The following is a 21,510-nucleotide window of genomic DNA, read 5'->3' on the forward strand; positions in this document are numbered from 1 at the left end:
ACATGACAGGTGCCTTACTTTGGGCCTGTTCCAGGGACTGCAGTGCTTCCCTTCCATAGGCTGTTTGCGCACAGTGCAGAAGGACAAGGCTCAGTGCTCTCCAGAGCCTGAGACTGAAAGCCGTGCTTCTGATTGCTGGAGCTGGCTGAGGACACTCTCCATCCTTCCTTCTGGCTGAGTATGAGCCTATGCACTGCATAGGAAATTCAAAAATTGTGCAGCCAGAAAGAGGAAAGGAGAGAAATCTTTGGCATAAGTTAGCATGTTTTTCTGTGGAAAGAGTGATTTTTGTCTGTGCTCTAGAAATACTGAGTTTTATGGTGAAGTGTCACTGGGATTAAAACACATGGGAATCCAGCCCACAGCCCTGGGTGAAAAGCAGTAAATCTAAACTGTCCTGCACTGTAGCTTCTCTGCTGTCTGAAGCTTTTTGGCTATTCTCATTGTGCAGATCATCTCCTCTGCATACCTGTATACTGACTTAAAAGGAAAGCCTACTCAGCTCTAAGAGCAGAGAGCACTTTGAGCACAGCTGGGACATGAACATGGTTGACTGGCTGAAGGATAGCCACTCTGCTCACCAGCTTTTAATCTGATAGGTCTGTGTATGGTTTCATCTGGCAGAAAATGCACTAGCAACTCAGGGTAGCTCATCCAACAAAGAAAGAGGTGGATTGCGGTAATTTTTTTTTTAATTAAACTTCTATTATCTTTCCAGCAGCTAGAGTTCCTGACTCTTGACCAGAGTATGCCCCTATCCCACCACAGTCACATCACACATATGCACACAGACGGTGTGTCACACCCTTGCTAGGGCCTGGCTGACAGCAAGAGCAGGATATATATAGATAGCTTCTGGGGGATTTGGCCAAGCTCAAGGCCCTGTGCTTTCCTCCCTGTGGAAGTGAATATTGTCTGTGTAGTCATGTGATGAGCTACTCTGGCCTGCTAGCACATGACAGTAGCACTGTTTAGTTAAACCTTTTTTGAGGATGAAGGCAAAGAAGTGAAAGAGCAAATTATAACTAAAATAAATAAGTAAATTCCTTCTTCCTCAAGGCTTTTGTGAAAAAGCATACAAATGCTCTTGTAATTCTTGCTCATGGCACAACTACACTCAAAGCAAGGTCAGCTGCTCAGGCTCTTGTCCAGCTGAAGAACAGACTCGACCTCCTCCCTGGGCAGCCTATTGCGGTGTTCCCCCATTCTTGCTGTGGGAAACTTAGGTCAGTGTGGTGCTCTTGCCTTTGGGATTTTGAGCCTTAGACCAGCATTTGGTTTAGGTTAACCAAAAGGTAGTGCTTCCTCTGTGATATGCAAACTTATTTATGGCTTAAACATCAGGCTACTGCAAGTAGGTGTTTTGTTTTTGTTTAACTAGGACTTCCGATGAAGGTCACCTGGAAGCTTTGTGTAGCATTATGCAATCACATGGGCTTGAGCAAGGTGCCCCTCAGCAGTGGATGCCAGTGTTGGCAAGGTACCATGCCACAACATGCCATCTCACTACCAGTCCACCTTCTGATCCAGTGGCTACACCAGTGCTATTTGGCTGCATGTTTCATGGGTTCTCTGCAAAGCAACCTGGCTAAAGGCTGCCGTATCAAATAGTCCTCTAGGATTTTAACATGCCTCAGAGAAAGGAACGGGGATGTGGCTTTACTGAAACTTACCTCTATTTTTTTCATCTCCCTCTACTGCTTACAAATAAGAAACAGTTAGAACAGTTGGACTGATTAAAATCAGTTACATTCTAGTTAATGGGATTAGGAATTGATTCTTGCCAGAAGTCTTGTTTCTACAGGGGAGAAGAGTACCAAGGAGAAAAATGTTATGCTGCAGAAGTTCCCTTGGTGATTTATTGTGGTGGAACAAACAGGCACAGCTCCAAACACCCTGTGTTGAGTAAGACAGTAGCAGACAAGATGGAGCATCCTCTGCCCCAGCTTTGTTAGGCCTTTGTTTGACCACAGCAGCCAGTAGACAAAAGAAAACAAACAACAAGCTAAAAGGTCCTCAAACACCTCTTGTGGCTTTGCCACAAAGGGAGATACAGTCTCATCTATTTCATATATCGTTATGAGTTAAGCTAAAGATTTCTTGCCCAACTTGTATCCTGAGCTTTACTGTTGAAGGCATAGTGTTTGGTTCAGATCCTGCTTGGCTGGCTGTGAGGGAAAATACACTTCAGGCAGACCTAGACATGCAAGTCAACTGTGCTGTCTTCTATACGATGATTAAATTTCTGTACCTTGTTTTCCTAGATATTGTCTGTAGGTTTTTACACAAGAGGGCAATCATCGTACCTGAAGATTAGGTAATCTTTGATACCTATCGATACATTTACCATCTCCAGGTGCAGGTTAAGGGTTTTACATTAATCTAGTCAGTGAAGACTCTTGCAGAAGTGCAGCATAGCAAGTGACCTGCTATTATCCCTGCCTGTGAGCTGTACGAAGGGTTCACTACAGCTCACCTCCCTTCTGTTTGTTGTGCAGTTCAGCTCCAATGGAAGAGCAAAACCTTCTCCCAGAGGTCCCGGCAGCCCTGAAGCGCCTAGCCAAGTACATAGCACGCGGTTTCTATGGGGTCGAGTATTCCCTGGCTCTCGACATGCTGATCCGCTACCCCTGTGTGAGAGAGGATGACTTGTTACAGCTGCTCAAGTATGAACGAAAGCAACTGCGCACTGTGCTCAACGCGCTCAAGGCAGACAAGTTAGTGAAGCTGCGAATGAGAGTTGAAACGGGGCCTGATGGGAAGAGCACAAGGCACAATTACTATTACATCAATTACAAGGTGCTGGTGGATGTGGTAAAATACAAACTGGATCATGTACGCCGGCAGATAGAAGCAGATGAGCGGGATTCAACTACTAGGTCCTCTTTTAAATGTCCATCATGCTCCAGCATTTACACAGACCTGGAAGCCAATCAGCTCTTTGATGTATTTACAGGTATGTGGATTATTTGATCTTAGCTTAGAGAATAAATCTAATAGCACAGAATTAGCTCTTCTGTGAACTTTGCAATAAAAGTATGTTTGTTAGGATATACTTCTTGTTTGCTGGTGAACGAGGGCCTGGGGGAGGAAAAGCTTGGAGGTGAGGGTAAAAGAAAAAGTTCTCTCTATAGAACAGGCCAAGAAAGAGGAAATAATCTTGAATACAAGAGCTGGAGTTGGGAATCAGATTTCAGGCCTCAGCTAGGAACAAGACTCTTAACCTAGATTTAATCATCCAAGTCTTGAGTCCCACTTCCTCATATGCAAATGAGAATACAGCACTCCTTCTACTCTGTCCTTGACTTTGTTATCAGTTTGTGGGCTCAGGTCTTCTGACAGAGGAGTTGGACAAGATGGATAAAGCTGTTTGCAGCCACTTAACTGTATTAAGTGTATTGCAGCTCGCCAGCAGAAACTCGTTGTCACTCCTGTCAAGTTCCGGAACCACCCAGGGCAACACAAATCATCCACAGTGGAAGTGGCATCAGAACTTGCAGGTTTCTCTTCTCTAAAATCAAAATATCTAAATAGAGGACTCTTCCAAAATGAGTTTAACTGCTTCATATTACAATACATTAAGTGCAGCTACTGCATTAACATCTGGGTCATGGCACCTGGAAAGGATTCCAGAGCCAGAGAGAATGAACTTAGTGACTTCTTTGAAACTTCAAAGGTGAAGTTAGTGTGCTGTCAGTTAGCCAAACCACCCTCTTTGTTCTAAATGGGACTTTGTCAAGTTACTGAAAAGCCAGTGTTGAGGCTAGTGATATATTTTATTAGAATATGCTGACTCTAAATGAGTCTCTTTGAACTTTAGAACTCCGAACAAATAAAATCAGATGCTATTTATGTTTGCAAATGTCTTTTTTTCTTACACTATGAATGGAGAAAAAGATGAGATCAGAGAAAAAAACATAAGCTGTACTATCTGATGATATTCCATGTCCAACCCAACTTAATTTTTTCCCCCAATACAGACATTTGTCTTGCATAGCAAGTGTGTAAATATCAGTCCTTCTCAAAAAAAAACCAACAACAAACAGTACTTGCCTTTATCATTTGAGTTCCTCTAGTTAATGTGAACAAATGGATAAAGTCTAGTGCAGTCATTACATTTTGGTAATTGTCCAGGATGTGGATTTCTTAACAAGGTACTGCTTATCCTTTGCATCCTGTGAACATGAGAATTTCCATTTTGGATACTGTTGCAGAGACTTTTCGCTGCACTTACTGCAACACTGAAGTGGAGGAAGATGCCTCAGCACTTCTTAAGCGCGACGCTCGAACGTTGCTAGCAAAATTCAATGAGCAGATGGAACCGATCTTTGTGCTACTGCGTGAGACTGAAGAGATCATTCTGCCGTATGACTTGCTAGAGCCTCAGCCAACAGAAATACCAGAATTATCAGAAAGGTATAAACATAACTCTAGAAATTCTGATCAACTAAAAAATCCCCAAAAACCCTTCAGTTGTAAAATCTTTGAAATACTGATCTGGCAACTTGCTTTCTGGTCTGTTTTGCTTCATTCAGTACTGCCAGCCATTTAATGAAAAAGCCTGGAATGTCCAAGATATTCTAAATTACTGTTGTGCATTTATAGTTTTATTTCTGCTACCGTTTTTGTTTTAAGGAATAATTTTACAGACTACTTCTTCTGCTAGTATATTCATAGCCTTTCCTGTGAGAAAGTAATATTTGTGTCAGGGATGCACTACTGAAGAGACCATGCAAAAACCAGTGCCTCAGAGTCACTTGCCTCTGTGATGAGGTAATGCAGACTGCAAATTGTTTTAATATAAAGCAGTTGTTAGTTTGTCTGCTGACAAAACAAGCTTCTTTTTTCACCATTTTTTGTCTGGGAATTGGGGTGGAAGGGGTCTTGCCTGTACTTAACCTGTCCAAATTGGGTGACATTTCATTCAGCTTTGATCACAAGGTGGGTTCAAGTGTGCTGGAATCCTGCAGCCGACCTGAAAAATGGGCCAACAGAAGTTCCTCTTTTGGCAATATATATACCCAAAACTTAGTTATTCATGTCCAAGGCTCTGAGTTCAAGGAGAAAACAAGAGTAAAAGCAACTGAAGAGCAGCCTATCTGGATGTCACAGAGCACTGTGGAAGGAGCAACAACCACCACAAACAACAGTGTTGGTAAGTTCTAAGCATTAGCAAATACTTAAATTCAGCCTTACTGTATTTAAATATAACCTTCCTATTGAAAAAGCAGTGATCTTGATTTTAGAATCCAGAGTAATGTGTCAATTCTGCACTACCAGCTATCAAATCTTAGTTTCTATAAAACCAGTCTTCTAAGACTGATTTAGGTAGTATTCCTGAAGCCAGAGGTCACAAACCACATCCTGAAATTTTTGGCTCTAACCATGCAGTAACATTAGTAGCAATCTTGAAAGTAGGAAGCTCTTGGAAATGTCTGTGAGATAATTCCAAAGAAAATTCCGAAGTGTGGGTAAAAAAGATCCAGAGTAGAAAGAATTATTTAGGATGCCTGTAGTAGCTAAAATACTGATACCTCTGAACACTTAATCTTGTGTATTAGCAGTTAATGCTTCTGAAGAAAGTGTCCAAGAAACTGTCACTGATAATGAAATAATCAAGACTCTTCTGATCCATGAATCTAAGTCATCATCTAGCACAGACCAGGATCCTGCTGTCAAAAGAAAACACCCTGAATCAAACAGTGATACCAGTGAATCTGAAGAAGAGGCTAAGCACTCAAGAGTGGGAATAAAAGTAGCAAGCAGCAACTTTGAACAAGAGGAGGAACAGGACACACAAGGTCCTATTTTAATGGTAGCTGGTCAGCCTTGTTCATATGGTGAGATCAGTGAAAATCCAGAGCTTGTGTCTGTCATGACAAATGAAGAGAGAGAAGCTTATATAAAAGTAGGGCAAGAAATGTTCCAGTCTGTCTTTGAATAATTATTACTGTATTAATATATGAACTTGTATAAATGGGTGAAAGTTTCCTTTGAAGTAAGATAGTTTAATAGTTTAACTTATGTTCTTCCAAGTTAAGCATTTACTGGTAAAGTTTTGTTTGAACTTATTGCCGTTATGCAAGATAGTAGTAATCCTGCAGTAGGTAAATCCCGCAGTAGCACTGCAGCAAAAAAAAACCTGAAGTTACTATGTGTTTTCTGTTGTCTTAATGCTTAGACTTTGTGAATGCTGTAATTAGTTTGGAGCATGAATCATTTCAGGTACGACAAGATCTGATGAAAATAAAGTTGCAAAAGCAATGTTGCAACCTATTGTAAGATTTAATTATTCCTCCTTGCTTGCAAGTAGCAAATACTTCCAGTAGTGTGCAACATGATTTGGTTTTGCTCCCTGCCAGTGTGTCCTGTTAGGTCACTCACTATACAACAGTCCCAGGCAGGTGCTATACAGTAACCTCCTTCGAAGGGAAGAGCTGTTACTAAATTGTGTTATCTACAGAAGAAAACCAGCCCTGGCCTCCTAATTTACATTGTAAAAATAATTATCTCAATTCCTTGTACTCATTGCTCCACAGAACTCTCTCTGAAATGATGAACTAGGCAATGGATACTGGACAGTAAAATACAACATTCATTTTGGTCTAGATAGGTAAGGAAGCAAGCAAGCAATGCATCAAGCAGAAGACCCTGCTGCTTATATCTCATTCAGTCTCCCATAATCATTTTAAGCAAAATTTTTACTACCACTGGAAGAACACATTCTACTTGAACTGAACTAGATATGAGTAGGACTGGCATCAGAATATAAGAGAGCTTAACTTCCTCAGCAATTCTACTGTTTGTGCCCTTGTAGTCTACTTTTATTTTGTACTGCTTACACTGAAACATTCCCTCAGAATGTTAGGAAACACTTTGTTTTTTTTTTTTTTTTTTTTACTTTGAGCATGACTAAGCATTGGCACAGGTTGCCCAGAGAGGTTGTAGGGTCTTCCACCTTGGAGATATTCAGAAACCACCTCAGCATAGTCCTGGGCAACTTGCCTAAGCAGGGGGGTTGAACAAGATGACCTCCAAAATCCCTACCAACCTCAACCATTCTGTGATCCTGGGAAGAAAGGGTGGACAAAGTATGACCAAAGGAATATAATTTCAGTGCATTGTTCATACACACCAACAGGACAAGAATTCATAAATGGTGTGTGCTCATGCTACTAAAGTTTAATGATTTACCATATGAACTAGACTTGTCTCAAATACACACAACCTCCTTTGTCTGCTTCATGAAAATGTCCTCTCTTGGGTCTAGTGAATGATTTTGTGTCAAGTTAGTGATTAAACACTTAACTTTGTTTCACTTCCACAGGATTGTCTTTGTCACAATGTATCTCCTCTATCCTCAAAATTCTCAAGTTTTTTTTTCTGTATACAGTACCACTGTGAGTCTAAAGCCTGCATGGTAACAAAGCTGTCTTCAAACCTTTTGACAGAGTTGTCTTTGGAGAAGGTAAGAGGCATGTGATTGTAATCTGCCATTTCAAAGCTCACTCATAACACCTAAAGAAAAAAAACAAAACCAACCAAACAGAAACTAAAAAAAAATAAAAATCACAAGAATCACTCATTTTATTTAAACTTGAGGCATATTTAGGCTCCACCATCACCAGACTCTGTCTCCCACAGCACACAGCCATATTATTACACTAACCTCAGAAGGAAGACAATCCTGAATTAAAGATGATCATTGCTTTTAAACTACTTTGAGAAAAGTCTTGTGTTTGTTTAGGGTAAGCAGAAGCTTTATAATGCAGCAGATACACTGAAAACTGTTTCTAGCTCAATGTTATGACTTACTGGTATTAGCAACTGATCTGAAAAAGGAGGACATTTTCTTCTGCTTCAAGTTTTCTTATCTACTAGTCTACAATCCTAATTCTGCCTTTGCCATGAAACTTCATTAGGTGCTGACTTTAAAACTTTTTAAAAAGACAAACTTTAATTGTAATTCCCTAAATTTCTTCCTTTCTACATGAAAACCCTTTACAAAGTCCAATACTTGAGGAATAAACCTTACAGGCTTTAAAATGCAGCAATTGTGTGTTACATAGAAAGAATACTGAAGAAGTTTTTTCCAGACAGGTTTATCCCTTTGCATGTTAAAAATGCAAACCAGAAAATGCAGAGAAAATACAGATGGTTTCTGCAGTTAACGATGAAACCAAGGTGCTTGTTTCACCTCAGCTAAATGTGCTGATAGGACACATTCCACAAGGCATGAACAGATTTTTTTTTTTTTTAAACACAAACCAGCTATACTTAGGCTATAAAGACAGGTAGGTACATACTGTGTCTACACCTCATTTTTATAAATGGAAGAAACTTGGTGAGATAAGGGTCTCTTGTCTCAGGAAAATTAGCAAAGTTTGTCTAAAGAGGAATAACAAATGCCTACAAGCATGCCAACACTTAAAGTTAACTATGTTCCAACAAGAAACTGCATACAATTTTGTAAATCAGAGGAAAATTTTTAAAAGACAAATTCACAGACAAGTCTAAACTTTATTTAAAACTACCATTTTGAACAATTTTAAAATTACTAAACAAGTCACAATAAAAAATAAAAAAAGATTAAGACAGAAAAAGAACAGTGCAGAAAAACTGAATAGAGGATTCAGTTCCAGCTGTTCAAACTGCCACAGGCAGAAGTTAGCAGACCTATCCTAAGAGGCAATGTGTCAAAAATTTTACAGTTTTTATACACTTCTAGAATTCTGGGAAAGCGGTGCTCATCTTTCATATGCATTTGTATACATGGAGTTTATGAATGCAGATATCTTCAGGTTATTCTTATGCACTTTGAGCTCCAAAAGTTCCTGTAAAATAAAAGTATACTCATTATTGCCTAACAGCTACAAGGCATCAAACACAACTCTTGAGTACATTTCAGCTCCTAAGTATCCATTAAAGAACCTCGATGAAATATTTCATCAGCACCTTTTTCCCCACAAGCACTCTGAGCCATGGCTTACTTGAACAGCTGCAGCCATTCCCCATAGACAGATTAAGAATGGCTTAGTTGCTGCCAACTGATTTATTGGGGCATGGCATTCTTAGCCAAACTGTTTCCACACTAGGCATATAAATGTGCATGAGTATTCACCAAACTGACACAACAGACTTCTGCTAGCATAGCCATGACAAGCAGAATGGTGATAGGCAGTGAATAAAATGGAAAGAAATATGCATCTTCTTTCACGCTCTGTATTAGAAAATGCTATGCTGTCACTACAGCTACATTTTAAAAAGCATTTTCATCAGCTTATACTGTCTGAGGGATTGGAACTAGCTACACTAGCAGAAAACTACTACCATTAGAACATCCAGTTCATGCATAGATATATGCCATTACTGTATCTTCCACTGTATCTTCCTACCAACAGAACAGAAGCCTCTAATACGGTAAGTTGTGTCACAATATCAACATTATATTAAAAAAATAAAGGTGTCTTTGACCTGCATTACCTTTAAGTTGGTGTAGCTACATAAATACTGTTTCAAGAAAGTGACAAATCTTTATTGCAGTCATTCACACTGAAAATGGTTTCTAGATCATGGTATGCCTCATAGAAAAAATATTTTTCTTTTTCCTGAGGATTCTTTTTACTATTCTGAAAAGTCTCTTGAATTTTTCTATTACAAGAATATTGAGCATTCTGCCAGCAAATTCTATTGAGCATTATTACATTTGATAAGTGCAATCAGAATTAACAGTATCATTAAACCCAAACTTGTGTAACTAACAAAAATACTATTCCATTTTAATAAAAGTTTAAAAACCATAAAGTTACAACATGCACTTAAAATAGATTAATGTTTACAACTTTATTAGCCACAGAATCTAACAGAAGTACATAGAAGGTACGTGGAAGGCAAAATCCCTTCATATCAATACAACATTTTCAAATGCATGATAACAAAACAGGATATTCTTCCAGCATCATGGTAACTGCCTGCTTCAATCAGTAATAACCAAGATACTTAAATCCTAGACCAAATCAGAGTAATTTCCCAATAGGTGTAGAAAATAATCTTTACCAGGCTCTTTCAGAGTTTGGGCATCTCCTACTAATTCTTGATCTTGAGCTCCAACACCATCCAGTAACTCATCAGACAAATTGTTGGTCTGGGCCTCTGTTGCTATTTTCTTCATTAAATCTGCCTTTGTAACAGATAAAGCAAAACTCAGAATTCTGGATAACTCTTATTGCTGTCTCAATAATGAAGATATTTTGAGCATGCACTTTGAAACAACCACCCCACCAACAATAGCAAAATACCTCTGAATACACAGCAAGTTTAAGGGGCAAGTCTTCCACTTTCACAAAGTCATCTTCATCAGATTTTTGACTTACATTTCCAGAACCAGCTTCCTGTTAGTAAAAATAGTGACATTTAAGAGAACCGTGCTACTTGGATTTACTTTCACTCCAAAACTAGAATTGTGACTAATGAAGTACATAAAAAAAAATGCTTGTATCAAATTTGCAGATGAAACATGAACAAGACTAGAAACTAGAAATAACACTGAAATAGAAAAAAAGTTCTTTTATCTTGGATGTATCTTAACTGAAATATACGTACATATTCATTCACCAGCACAGGTGACTCCGTATCTGGGCTGCCAGCCATTGAGCTTTCAGAACTTGCAGCAGGTGATTTGTTTCCTACACATGTTGTATCTAGTGTTTGAGTTTCACTCACAGGTAAAGATGAGCTTGATTCTTCTGTTTTCGCACTGGCTGTTATAAAGGATTCTGGGGTATTGACTGTTAAAGGTGGCATACTCTCCATGACATTGAGGTAATGAGGCAAAACTGTAGCCACATCTTGTTCACCTAAAACCACAAAATTACATTTTAACTAGGTAGAGACCATAAAAGATTCTGAGCATACAAAAAACCCAGGTTATTTTTTTTTTTACAAACTTATCCAAAATACAAAATTAAATTAATTAGTCTGATGGAAATAATAATTTCCTTGTACTCTTGTACACCGAGGTATTAATAATTATCAAAAGACAGTGTCCGACTTAAAAATTTGATTTGACACAGCTTTAAAACAAACAAACCATCTAACAAACCAACCGAAACCCACCTTCCTGAACTGTATGACCTACCATAAAATATTCCGTCTAGGGATAGGGAGTTATCATACAGAACAGTAAATTCCTTAACATTTTGCCATATTCTTCTGGCAACACAGGCTCTACTCAAATACTGCTTTTAGTCTAGGATTTAACACCAAGAACAAACTTGAGTATTTGCAACACAGAAACAAAAGGAGGTAACAGCTGTTCACTTATGAGTAAAGTTCACACAACCCAGTAGTGTTTCTGTCTTTTGACAGAAAATTATTTATCTGTTCTCAATCAGTTACAGAGTTACTCACAGAAAGAAATCCTTAAAATAGAAAGTGACTGCAATTGCTAATAAATAGTGGAAAAAGCAGGTGCTAGACAAATCTCAATATCAAAATACTGTAACAGAGAAGTACCTGTTACCACTGTGTGCCAAAGGCTGCAACAATCAACTGAAATTCACACTGTTGTCAAGCATCAAAGCCATGTCTACCTACTTGAGATTATTCCAGGTTTCCTCTTTACAAAGTTTGCTGTGTCTGTATCAACACAGATATATTTAGTCCACAAGTATGGTTTCATGAAAAAAAACAGCACACTGAACTCTTGCAAAATTGATGTTCTTCCTCTTAATTACATGTATCACACGCACTGTCCAAGAGAATTTTCACAAAGGCAAATTCATACACAACTGTTAATCTCTTAATTACTGCATACTGGGCTTACCTTTAGCATTAGCAGATTCTTGCTCTGATGACAAAATTCCACTGCTTTTTATCTTGTTCAATTCTTGGTTTGAAGTCTGTTGGGGAAGTGAAAACAACTTACAACAAATTCTACTAATCAGCTTCATAGCTTACTGGCTAACTTACTCTTCCTTACTAACTAAAAACACACTGTACACTTGCTCCACATTTTTCATTTGTAGTAAGTCTGAAGTAAATATAGCAAGTTCTACTCTCTATTCGTCAGCTGGACAACCACACTTTGAGAAACTATTACCACTGATATGTGTGTTTTATCTAAGCATTTGATCTTCTTTTCATTACCATAGTTCCCAGGTAAACTCTTTAGTTCCATTTAAAAGATGTATTGTTTTAGACTTTAAGGTAAAATGTTCCAGTTATAGCCTTGCCTAAACATTAGTAGCTGTTGAGTAAACTGAAGTTTGAAAAGACTCAGAAGTCAATCTTACTGAGATGTCAAGATCAGAAAAGTCGCCAGAATCAGGTCACCCATGTTTTTTAAGGAAACTAACAGTGAAAATTACAATAGAAGCCAATACCATTTTCTAACTTAATTGTTCAAGAAAAATTTATTACATGATGAAGAGGAAAGACATCTATGATATGCTAGAATACCAGTTAACAGCTTCTGCACAGGAAAGCCCAATTAGAACTTGATGCCAGTAAACACAACGAACAAATTAATGGTTTAAAACTTGATGCTTTTTTCAAAGTTTACCCTTTCTACTGCAGCTTAACATTTTCTCTCTCTGACAGCAGATTTAAGCATTAGTTTTGTGTGTGTCCATCTGTCCATTTTGGCATCAGATACACCAGTAATACATGCAGGTGGGGAAAGAGCAGTAGATGTTTTGTATGTAGCAGCTATTGCCTTCATCTAATTTATTCTATCATTCTTCTACTTTCATTAGTATGAAAACAGTGCAACAAGAAAAAAATGGAATGTTTCATACAGGTATTTGTCTGAAAAGCTATGCCCTGGCTTAGGTTTGTTCTGCATTTACAACTTTAGCAATACCTGTTCATTTTCAGTTGTTGCTTCACTGCTGGCTTGTAGTGATGTCTGCACATCAACAGGTCCTTCCTCAAATTCTATTTCTTCATCTTCATTCTCATCTTCTCCACTTCCGTAGTTAGTCAGAGCTTGGGTTTCTGCTTTTGACAAACCTGAAAACAAATCCAATGTAAAACCATATGGGTTTTACATATTGACAGAGCCTGACAGAGTAAATGCCTGCAAAATCTAGATCCCTTTTGGGAACTTACCACAATGATCAGTTGTAACTCATACTTCAAAACATTCTTTGAAATTAACATACAGTGATGACTCCGTTTCAAAGATTCATATGCTCCACATAAGCTATATTACCAACAAAGACCACTGTTTTGGTGTGAAATACTTAATTTATTAAACATAGAAGAAACTTGATGTGAAGAAAGTAAAGAGAAACCAAGCTATGAGTAGCTGGTGTAAGACAACAAACAGGGCCAAAAAAAACCAAACTGAAAATATGCAAGCTTAAAAGAGATGCATATTCAAGAATAATTTAAATGCCAAACTGCAAAAAATTTCAGCAGCTTTCACATCCTTCAGGCTAAAGATTGAGAAACTAAGTTTACCTGAAACAGAATATGTAAATTTAAACAATTACTCTGATTCCAATATGTGTTTCTGCATATCTAATGATTACAAAGAACAAAAGCTCCTCTAATTGGAATGCTTAATCCTTGACACAAGATACTAGTAAATAAAGTACTGAAAAATTTTCACTGGAAAAGACCAAACAAGAAAATCTAGGAGGGAAGGTGTTACACAGCAGAACTTCATGCAAATACTGTTGTAAAATTAGTTGGTCAAAACTACAGTGACAGCATTGATTTAATGAGCTACAAAAATCACTTACTTATTGCCACTGGACCACTTTCACTTTCTTCATCTTCCTCCTGATCAGACATGTCAGACCTAGTATTTTCAGGAACGCCATTACCATCATACATTTCTGAGTCCTGCGCTGGTTTAATAGTTTCAGTCTCATCCTTGTCCTACGTAAACAAGGCATACTGTGAAATGTCCTGTTTATCTTAAGTTTCTGCATCAAAGAGTCATCTTTTTTCCTCAAAATGAAAAAACTACAGACTAAAAACTAATGTTTAAGAAGTCCTTAACGCCTTGAAATACATACTGCAAAGCTACTCCTGAAACAGAGCATCAGAGTAAGATCATGCGCTGTTCAGACATAGTTATCAAGGATATTGTAACTACATATTTCATTATCTGAAGCCATTATCTGAAAAGGTTCACACTAATCAGCATGTTAGCTTAAAAATATATTTAAATTGTACTTCTCATTATTTCAAGGATGACGGACACACTTGCATTACTACCTTCTAGTGACTTCCCTGCCTCTCCTAAATGGCCTCTAGTAAAAGAGGAGTAAAAAGGAATATTTGTAACTGCTGCTTCTCGTTTCTTTGGCAATAGCTGCTCATCAGTTTCTCTACTGAATGATTTGCTAAAAACACTGAAAGAGAATTCTGCTCAGTCTAGACAAACCCCAATTTAAGCCCTGAGTTGGGCTCCAAATTTTGAAAGGAGCTACAGCTTCTTCTGTGCTACAGCAACCATAAGATCCCCACTTACGAAGAAATGTGAAAAGCTCTAAGGCCTAGAAGAAAGTACTGACTTTATGCCCATACATATGCCTATTTACATTTAGGAAAGCATTCAACATTGTACTTAGTACATTACCTGTATCTTTCCCGTGGCTGAAAAAACCTCAGTGTTCCAGGAGAAAATACAAAACTTCATATACAACCCCTTCCACAAATGCAATTATTTTAGTGTTATTTAAAAAAAAAAACCACAAACACTTGAAGAGAAAAGGGAGAAACTTTGGGCCCTAACATTTAATAGTTAGAGCACACATAGACTTCAATTGACTCTGTGAACCTCAAGTACCATATGTCCCAAATCAGAACATATGGCTTCTCCTTAAGATAAAAAGTAAACCAACTTATTTCATATCCTTAAAAAAGAAAATGTTAATTGATAAAAACAATTAAACACCATCTCTATTTACTGTCCTGGTTATTTAATTCTTCAAAGTATAACTACATTCTGAATGCTCTGAGCTGAGAACACAATCCCAGACCAAATCTCACAGTAAACATCTTTGTAACAGGTCTTTTTTCTTTAAAGTACATAAAATTAATGCTAAAAGGAAAAACAAGATCCTACCCTAAAGGTGCTTCAGCAAGTATCACAAAGTATTCCATTTTAGTTGTGCAGCTTTCAACATTAACTTTGCTCTTTTTAAATTGTCAGTCCTAAAGAAAGGCTCATTCTAATAAAGGTCACCAACAATAAAGTTTCTTTAATACTATCTTTGTTGATCTGAATGCACTTCTTGAAAGGTAACAAGATAATGCTTTATAAGAAATGCATCAGTCTTTATACTGGTGATGGCTCTGCAGTAAAGTGAGAATAAAAAGAAGAGCAACCAAGGATCTGATATCCAAGTCATGTTTACTGAATGCATGTCATAACAAAGACGTATTGATGAAGGTGGATTTTTTGGTAGACATTTTCCAGACCATCAGCTCAAATTAAAAAAAGGAATTATATTTTGCTTTGTTACTTTGATTAAAGTAAATCACTGAAAACAACAGAAAAGAGATAAAACCCGTGATGTTTAATAAGTTTATAAACACTAGGAAATGGGCTGCTTACAGACACTGGATTTATATGACAGAAAACAGTAAGACTAAGTGATCTGTGAAATCATCTGAGGAGTAAAGACAGGTGAGAAGCATAAACATACTTTGTCCTCATCGACATCTTCAGCAGATGAACAAACATCCACCTGGAGACCTTTTTTTGCCTAGAAGAAACATAAACTGTCTTCAATTCTAAACTGAAATAACTTTGAAATACTGAACCAAACTAAGGCTTCATGAAAACCTGGCTGAAATGCCAATCTTAGCAAGAACTGCTGTCTCAAAATGGCAGTAAGTCACAGGGACTTCTATGCTACAAGAGACATTTACACAGACGTCTTAAAAATTTTAGAGCTGCACAGTATTTCAATAAACTGTGCTAGACCTTTTTATTTAAACAATTATGTTTACATGGGCTAATTCTCCAGTCTGTGATTAAATCAACACGTTGGATTAGATATACCAGCTCCAGTCAAGACAGAGTTGTGTTTTCCAGTATGGAATCTAAAACCAATCATCTTACTGGACTTAAAACAGCCACAAAATCAAGCAAGACTAGATGTGCCTGTGTTCGGATCCCTGACCCAGAAGCTGGGAGAAGACCACATGGAGACAATTGTGCAGATCTGTACAAAGTAACCAGGACATACCAATTCTAGCTCATCTCTTGGCCCTGTTGCACCTGTCTGAACTGCTGCCACAGCAGCAAGTCAAACATTGACCTTAACCCTAATTCTCTTCCAGGAGAGGAAGAGAAATGCCAGATTTAAGTTGGCTCTATGCATTCTCCTATCAGTGCCTAAGCCAATCCTTTGTGTAACAAAGACCCAGTTAGTATCTTTAGATAAAATAAGAAGTCATGTCCAAATTCCTCTCAATTCAAAGTGCTTCTCTGGCCTTTCTACAAGGCACTCTGCAGTATCTCTCATGCTAGCCACATTACTGACGTATCTAAGTTGAACTACCTTGAAATGTATCTGATTATGTGCTTAAAACTACTGGTAGGACTTTGACACATTCAGAAAATATCTTCAATTGATATTTTAAAATAAGGAAGAGTTAAGGGTTTGCTTTTGTATTTGTGTTTCTGAAAGAGAGCTGAAAGGACACTGAAGTCATAACTATACAAGAAGCAACGTTGAGGCAGACACCTGACCAATTTAAATAAACATGATCTATTTTAGTGTTTGTTTTGTAAAAAGTTCACATAATTATCCAGATAATTTAAGAAAGCTATGTTCCTCAAACATAACACTAAATTTAGAAATGGCAATGCAACATCATTAATAACGTAAATGGTGTGAAAGCCAACTCAAACTTGCTTTTTTAGAGCAAAATATGTACTACAGTCTCAAATATGTCTGAAAAGTTTGATTATATTTTACACTCCAAGTCTAGAAAGCAAGACTTTCTACATAGGCCAACAAGCATGACAACTTCATAGGACTTATTCAAGTCAGGTAAAAATGGCGCCTGACTAAGCTACTAAAAAAGAAAGCTGTAGGCGTAACTGGAAAGATGATGAACTGGAACCCCAATACATCAAAACATTTACCTCAGATAGAGCTAAATTTCTTCTTACTGGCCAGTATAGGGCTATGTTTTGGACCTGTGCTGGAAACAGCCTTGGGATGTTTTAGGTATTGCTGAGCAGTGCTTACTCAGAGTCAAGTGCTCCTCGCACTGCCTCAACAGTGAGGGTTGGCTGAGGGTGCACAAGAAGTTGGGAGGTGACATAGCTGAGACAGCTGACCCCAAGTGACCAAAGGAACATTCCATGCCATATATATATATATATATATATATATATATATGATGTCATGCTCAGCAATAAAAGCTGTGCGAGGAAGAAGGATGGGGGGAACATTCACATGACATTCTCTTCTCAAGTAACCACTAAATATGATGAAGCCCTGCTTTCTGAGGATAGCTAAACATCTCCATGCCAATAGGAAATAATAAGTGAAGTCCTTATTTTGTTTTGCTTGCTTGCGCACAGCTTTTGCTTTAATTGTTAAACTGTCTTTATCTCAACCCACAAGTTTTCTCACTTTTATGCTTTCAATTCTCTCCTCCATCCCACTGGGAGGAGTGAGTGGCTGAGTGTTGCTTACCTGCCTAGTGGGGTTAAACCACAGCAACTACTCATTGACCTCAGATATTATTAGTACTTCAACACTTCACTATTCCTTCTTATATATAACACATAACATTTAAAACACATTCCTCTGAATTACCAACAACAGTCTACACAATTAGGTACCTGTAACAGACTCATCTATAACACACCTCTCCTCAAGGGTAAAACTAGTTCATGCTTCTACACAAGCAATACTGTGACTACACAGCCCTACTTTGTAAAGAAACATATATACAACATATGAACTAAGGCTGTTTCGGAAATGCCGATATTTAGGACACTCAGAAAAGCTACATTTTTCAAAAACATAATAAAACAAACCTCTTTAGCAGAAGACTGTATCTCCTCAGTAGTTTCCGTTTTTCTTTTACATCTCTGCTTTACAGAAACACTGTTGTTGTCAAAGTCTTGCATGAGTTTAAAAAAGGCTAATTCATTAAATAACACTTCAGAGATCTCCACAAGAAGGTCTTCCCCACAATCTTTTAATTTTCTACCAGCAAATTTCGCCAGTGAATCCTGTGAAAAGAAATAGTTCTTCAGTTTTTGAAGCAGGCTTTCCAACTTTAAGTATTTGTCATATTCCTAATAACTCAAAGTTAGGTGTAAAATAGCCTGTACTTTTTAAAAAATATAGTGTAGCATCTTAAGCTATTTCAAATAGAACCTTTCATCACATAACATAGAATTTACCAAGTTACTGATTTAAACTCCATGCTTGTAGAAAGAAAGGAGAGGGGAAAAAAAAAAAAAAAAAAAGGCAGCTGATTGGTTTTCAGGAGTTTATACAAATTGTCCATGAAGAGCATTACTAGAGCTCTCCTTGAAGACAGCCATAGGCAGGAGATACACCTCTCACCATCTGGCTGTGATGGGAAAAAAAAGCCTGTGTATGGTAAAAGCTTTAATTTTAGGAAATACAGTAATATTTAATTGCTGAATCAAAGCTGAGATAGAACAAAGCTATACTGTTGAAGTCATAAAAAATAGCTTCAGGAAAGTTGGTTTATCTGTTGCCTGTTATCCAAGTTGCAGTAGTTGCAAAACACCACCAAAAATCTACTAACCTGAAGTATACTGCCAAGCTGCTTATGAAAGAACTTCACAAATTCTTTACTTTCATCGTTTTGCTGTGTAAGAGTCAAGACCATACGTCTTACTGATGTTAGTAACTGAGAAGAGCATACCTCATCCATGTGTTCCTAAACAAGTATCACAGAATGATCTTAGTTACCACTTAAAAAAAATAAATTAGCCATCAACTCAAATACTAAAAGTCATTTATAAAGAAATCACCTGTCCTCTGAAGAAAGAGAACTCCACAAACAGGTCATAACCCATATCACAAAACAAACTAACTGGAACACAGTCATAGCAGATACCATACTACATTAATGACAGATTGGTTACAACACACTTTACCTCACTTTTCCAATATATGCAATTTTTTAATGTTTGGGCAAACTAAGAATATATTGTGGATGTGTACTCAAGTGTATTAAGGTGTATCTTAAGATTTCTGCTGCAAGCTTCCTTAAACTGCAAATAAAACAGAAGTGTTCAGGCACCGAGACTGGCATGTCAAGAATACACTAGTATCAACCAAGTACCTTATTAAACAAACCTAGGTCTATATACTGTGCATACTAAAAAAGGAAATAGGGAGATGACTTAAGCATCTTACAAACCCATCTTCTCTGCTCTTTAACCTTGCAAAGAATGAACTGTGACTAATTCTCCTTCTTAAACAACAGTACATTTCTCCTCTGTATTCCGAAGTTTACAAGCTTTCAACAACTTTAAAGATATTTATAAACAAGATAAAATAATGCTAAAAAACAATAACTCACAGAAGCTATTAAAAAAAAATCTCAAGTTACATTGTATGTAGCAGTTTTAATTAAAATTACCTTGCTTCACGTAGCTAAAAAGCAACAAATATTTCAGAAGTACATTCTCAAACATTTCTATTTGATTTGGTCAGTTTCAAACAAAGGAATCTCTATTCCTTTTGATGCCAAGTCCAGCAGCCCTATGCAATCTAGGAACCTTACAATTTCTTTCTCCTATGAAAAGGAAAACAGAATCTTTCTCTTGGGAGTACTGAATCCTTACTTCACTCTCAGCGAAGTCTGCAACTTAACACATATTTACTGGCAGCTGTTTCTAGGGAAGTTATCAATGTTAAACGTTTCTTTATGCAAGTTAATAATTTGAAATGTTTTTCTATGCAATGATGCAGGTCCTTTTCCTGTTCTCCTAATTCATGCGTTATTGAAAAGAGTGCTTACCTTCAGAAAAGGAATGACCTCTTTCATAATCGCTTTAATCTGCCGGTCAAGCTGCTGAGTATCTATACGAGGACAAGGAACAGCAGAAACTTCATTTGATTGTGGCACAGGAAGACATTCACTGGTACTTGGACCTCAATAAAAAAATGCATGTTTAAGTAAACATTACTACTAAAGAAATAACACTTTCAAAACCATGTATTTTCCTTGTTAAAAAATAAACAGTATTTACTTAAGTAGAGATCCTTTGAAACTTTGCTACTAAGTTTTCAATATAAATTAAGGGGAAAGCAAGTCAGCCAATTAAATTAATCGATACTTAGAATAATTGTTTTCTAAAACTAAGCAAAATATGTATATATGTGCATACCTTCTAATCTGGCAGCAGAAGCACCCTGAAAATTACTCCAGCAGCCCTCAGAGTCAAGGGTACTTTCAGCTTCAATTTTCATACGCTCATATTCCCTCATCCTAGCCAAAGCTTGATCTAAGTGAATCACTGTGTTGCCTAAATTGAGAATAAAAACACCTTTTAATCTAGATGAAAAGTTTTCAATTGGTAGACAAGTAAAAAGTGAAAAATGTATTCAAAGGCACAACTTTTGAAACCTCTGTGTAACTGTAGTTATCAGTATCCATATTTTATGACACATTTGGATCATCTCAAAGTGTTTCACAAGCAGCTGATTTCTCCACGTGTGGTTTTACAAAACGTGGTTACACACTAAAAATCAAGTAATAGTACTCCTAAACACTACTTAGGAGTAGACAACTGCAGGCACTTTAGGAGGGAGGGAATAACACAACACGGTAAATCAAATCATTCTTACCAAGGTCGTCAGTGGCAAAGGGTTCAAAATTTGAAGATGTGGACATAGTACTCCCATTGTCTGCATCAATTTGTTCACAGTCTTGACATACTTCTTTAGAAAAGTTCTTGCCAAAAGTTTCCTAAAAAACATCGAAGACTGAAAACAAAGCAGGAATGCTCCACTGTCATCTCAGAGATGTGTCAACAAGGCAGCAATTCCTTTCAGCCACATGCTGTGGTATTAAGATCTGTCACCAGTCTGCTTGACTGGGCAACAACCTTACCTTCAGGATATAAATCCATCAGGTGATTCTACCATGTTTGTTTCAAATACTTCAACTATAAAATACGTAAGAAACTGTACAGTGGCATCAATGATTTCTTGAATACAAAAAAAGAAAACATTCCTTGGGAATCTTGTGATCAGGACTTGCACTGAGCTTACTCACAAGGGGTTTCTGGCTCTTTTTGAGTATCAGTCTCCGATTTGTGTTCCCCTCCATATTCCTTTCCTCTCTGACACATTGCTCATTTCCAGCATCAAAAATCCTACCATATTTCATCACTTCTGCATTAAGATTCTCCTGCATTTCTTTATTTAGGAAAGTCTATGAAAGTTGGTATGAATTTTAGAAAAAATCAGTCACTAGTATGAATATTTCAGTACACAAGCATGCATGTAAATCAAAGATAGGAAAAGTACACTA

At 37.4% G+C, this 21,510-nt stretch overlaps 2 protein-coding genes across 23 annotated transcripts in view; one reads left to right on the top strand and one right to left on the bottom strand.

Moving 5' to 3' along the window:
* The first annotated feature begins 2,508 nt into the window (after positions 1-2,508).
* LOC127384758 (general transcription factor IIE subunit 1-like) lies at positions 2,509-6,769 on the top strand. Its single transcript, XM_051619634.1, has 4 exons — positions 2,509-2,956; positions 4,215-4,416; positions 4,929-5,155; positions 5,562-6,769. Exons 1-4 carry the CDS (start codon positions 2,509-2,511, stop codon positions 5,942-5,944), a joined length of 1,260 nt encoding a protein of 419 aa, XP_051475594.1. The 3' UTR covers positions 5,945-6,769.
* Positions 6,770-8,500: 1,731 nt separating this feature from the next.
* PCM1 (pericentriolar material 1) overlaps positions 8,501-21,510 on the bottom strand; it is a 44,972-nt gene continuing 31,962 nt past the window's right edge. For 18 of the 22 annotated variants that reach the window (XM_051619626.1, XM_051619632.1, XM_051619629.1 and 15 more), the window contains 13 exons: positions 20,823-20,943; positions 20,363-20,500; positions 19,993-20,126; positions 18,769-18,903; positions 18,023-18,220; positions 15,666-15,725; positions 13,749-13,887; positions 12,863-13,011; positions 11,825-11,900; positions 10,603-10,856; positions 10,299-10,391; positions 10,057-10,180; positions 8,501-8,834 (listed from right to left, as the gene is read on the bottom strand). In XM_051619626.1, the coding sequence (XP_051475586.1) occupies positions 8,809-8,834; positions 10,057-10,180; positions 10,299-10,391; positions 10,603-10,856; positions 11,825-11,900; positions 12,863-13,011; positions 13,749-13,887; positions 15,666-15,725; positions 18,023-18,220; positions 18,769-18,903; positions 19,993-20,126; positions 20,363-20,500; positions 20,823-20,943 (1,647 nt within the window). In that variant the 3' untranslated portion in view covers positions 8,501-8,808. The other 4 variants (XM_051619631.1, XM_051619623.1, XM_051619617.1 and 1 more) reach the window with 2 other exon arrangements.

This window comes from Apus apus, chromosome 4 (assembly GCF_020740795.1).
Source record: "Apus apus isolate bApuApu2 chromosome 4, bApuApu2.pri.cur, whole genome shotgun sequence".
In the NCBI taxonomy this organism is placed as follows: domain Eukaryota; kingdom Metazoa; phylum Chordata; class Aves; order Apodiformes; family Apodidae; genus Apus; species Apus apus.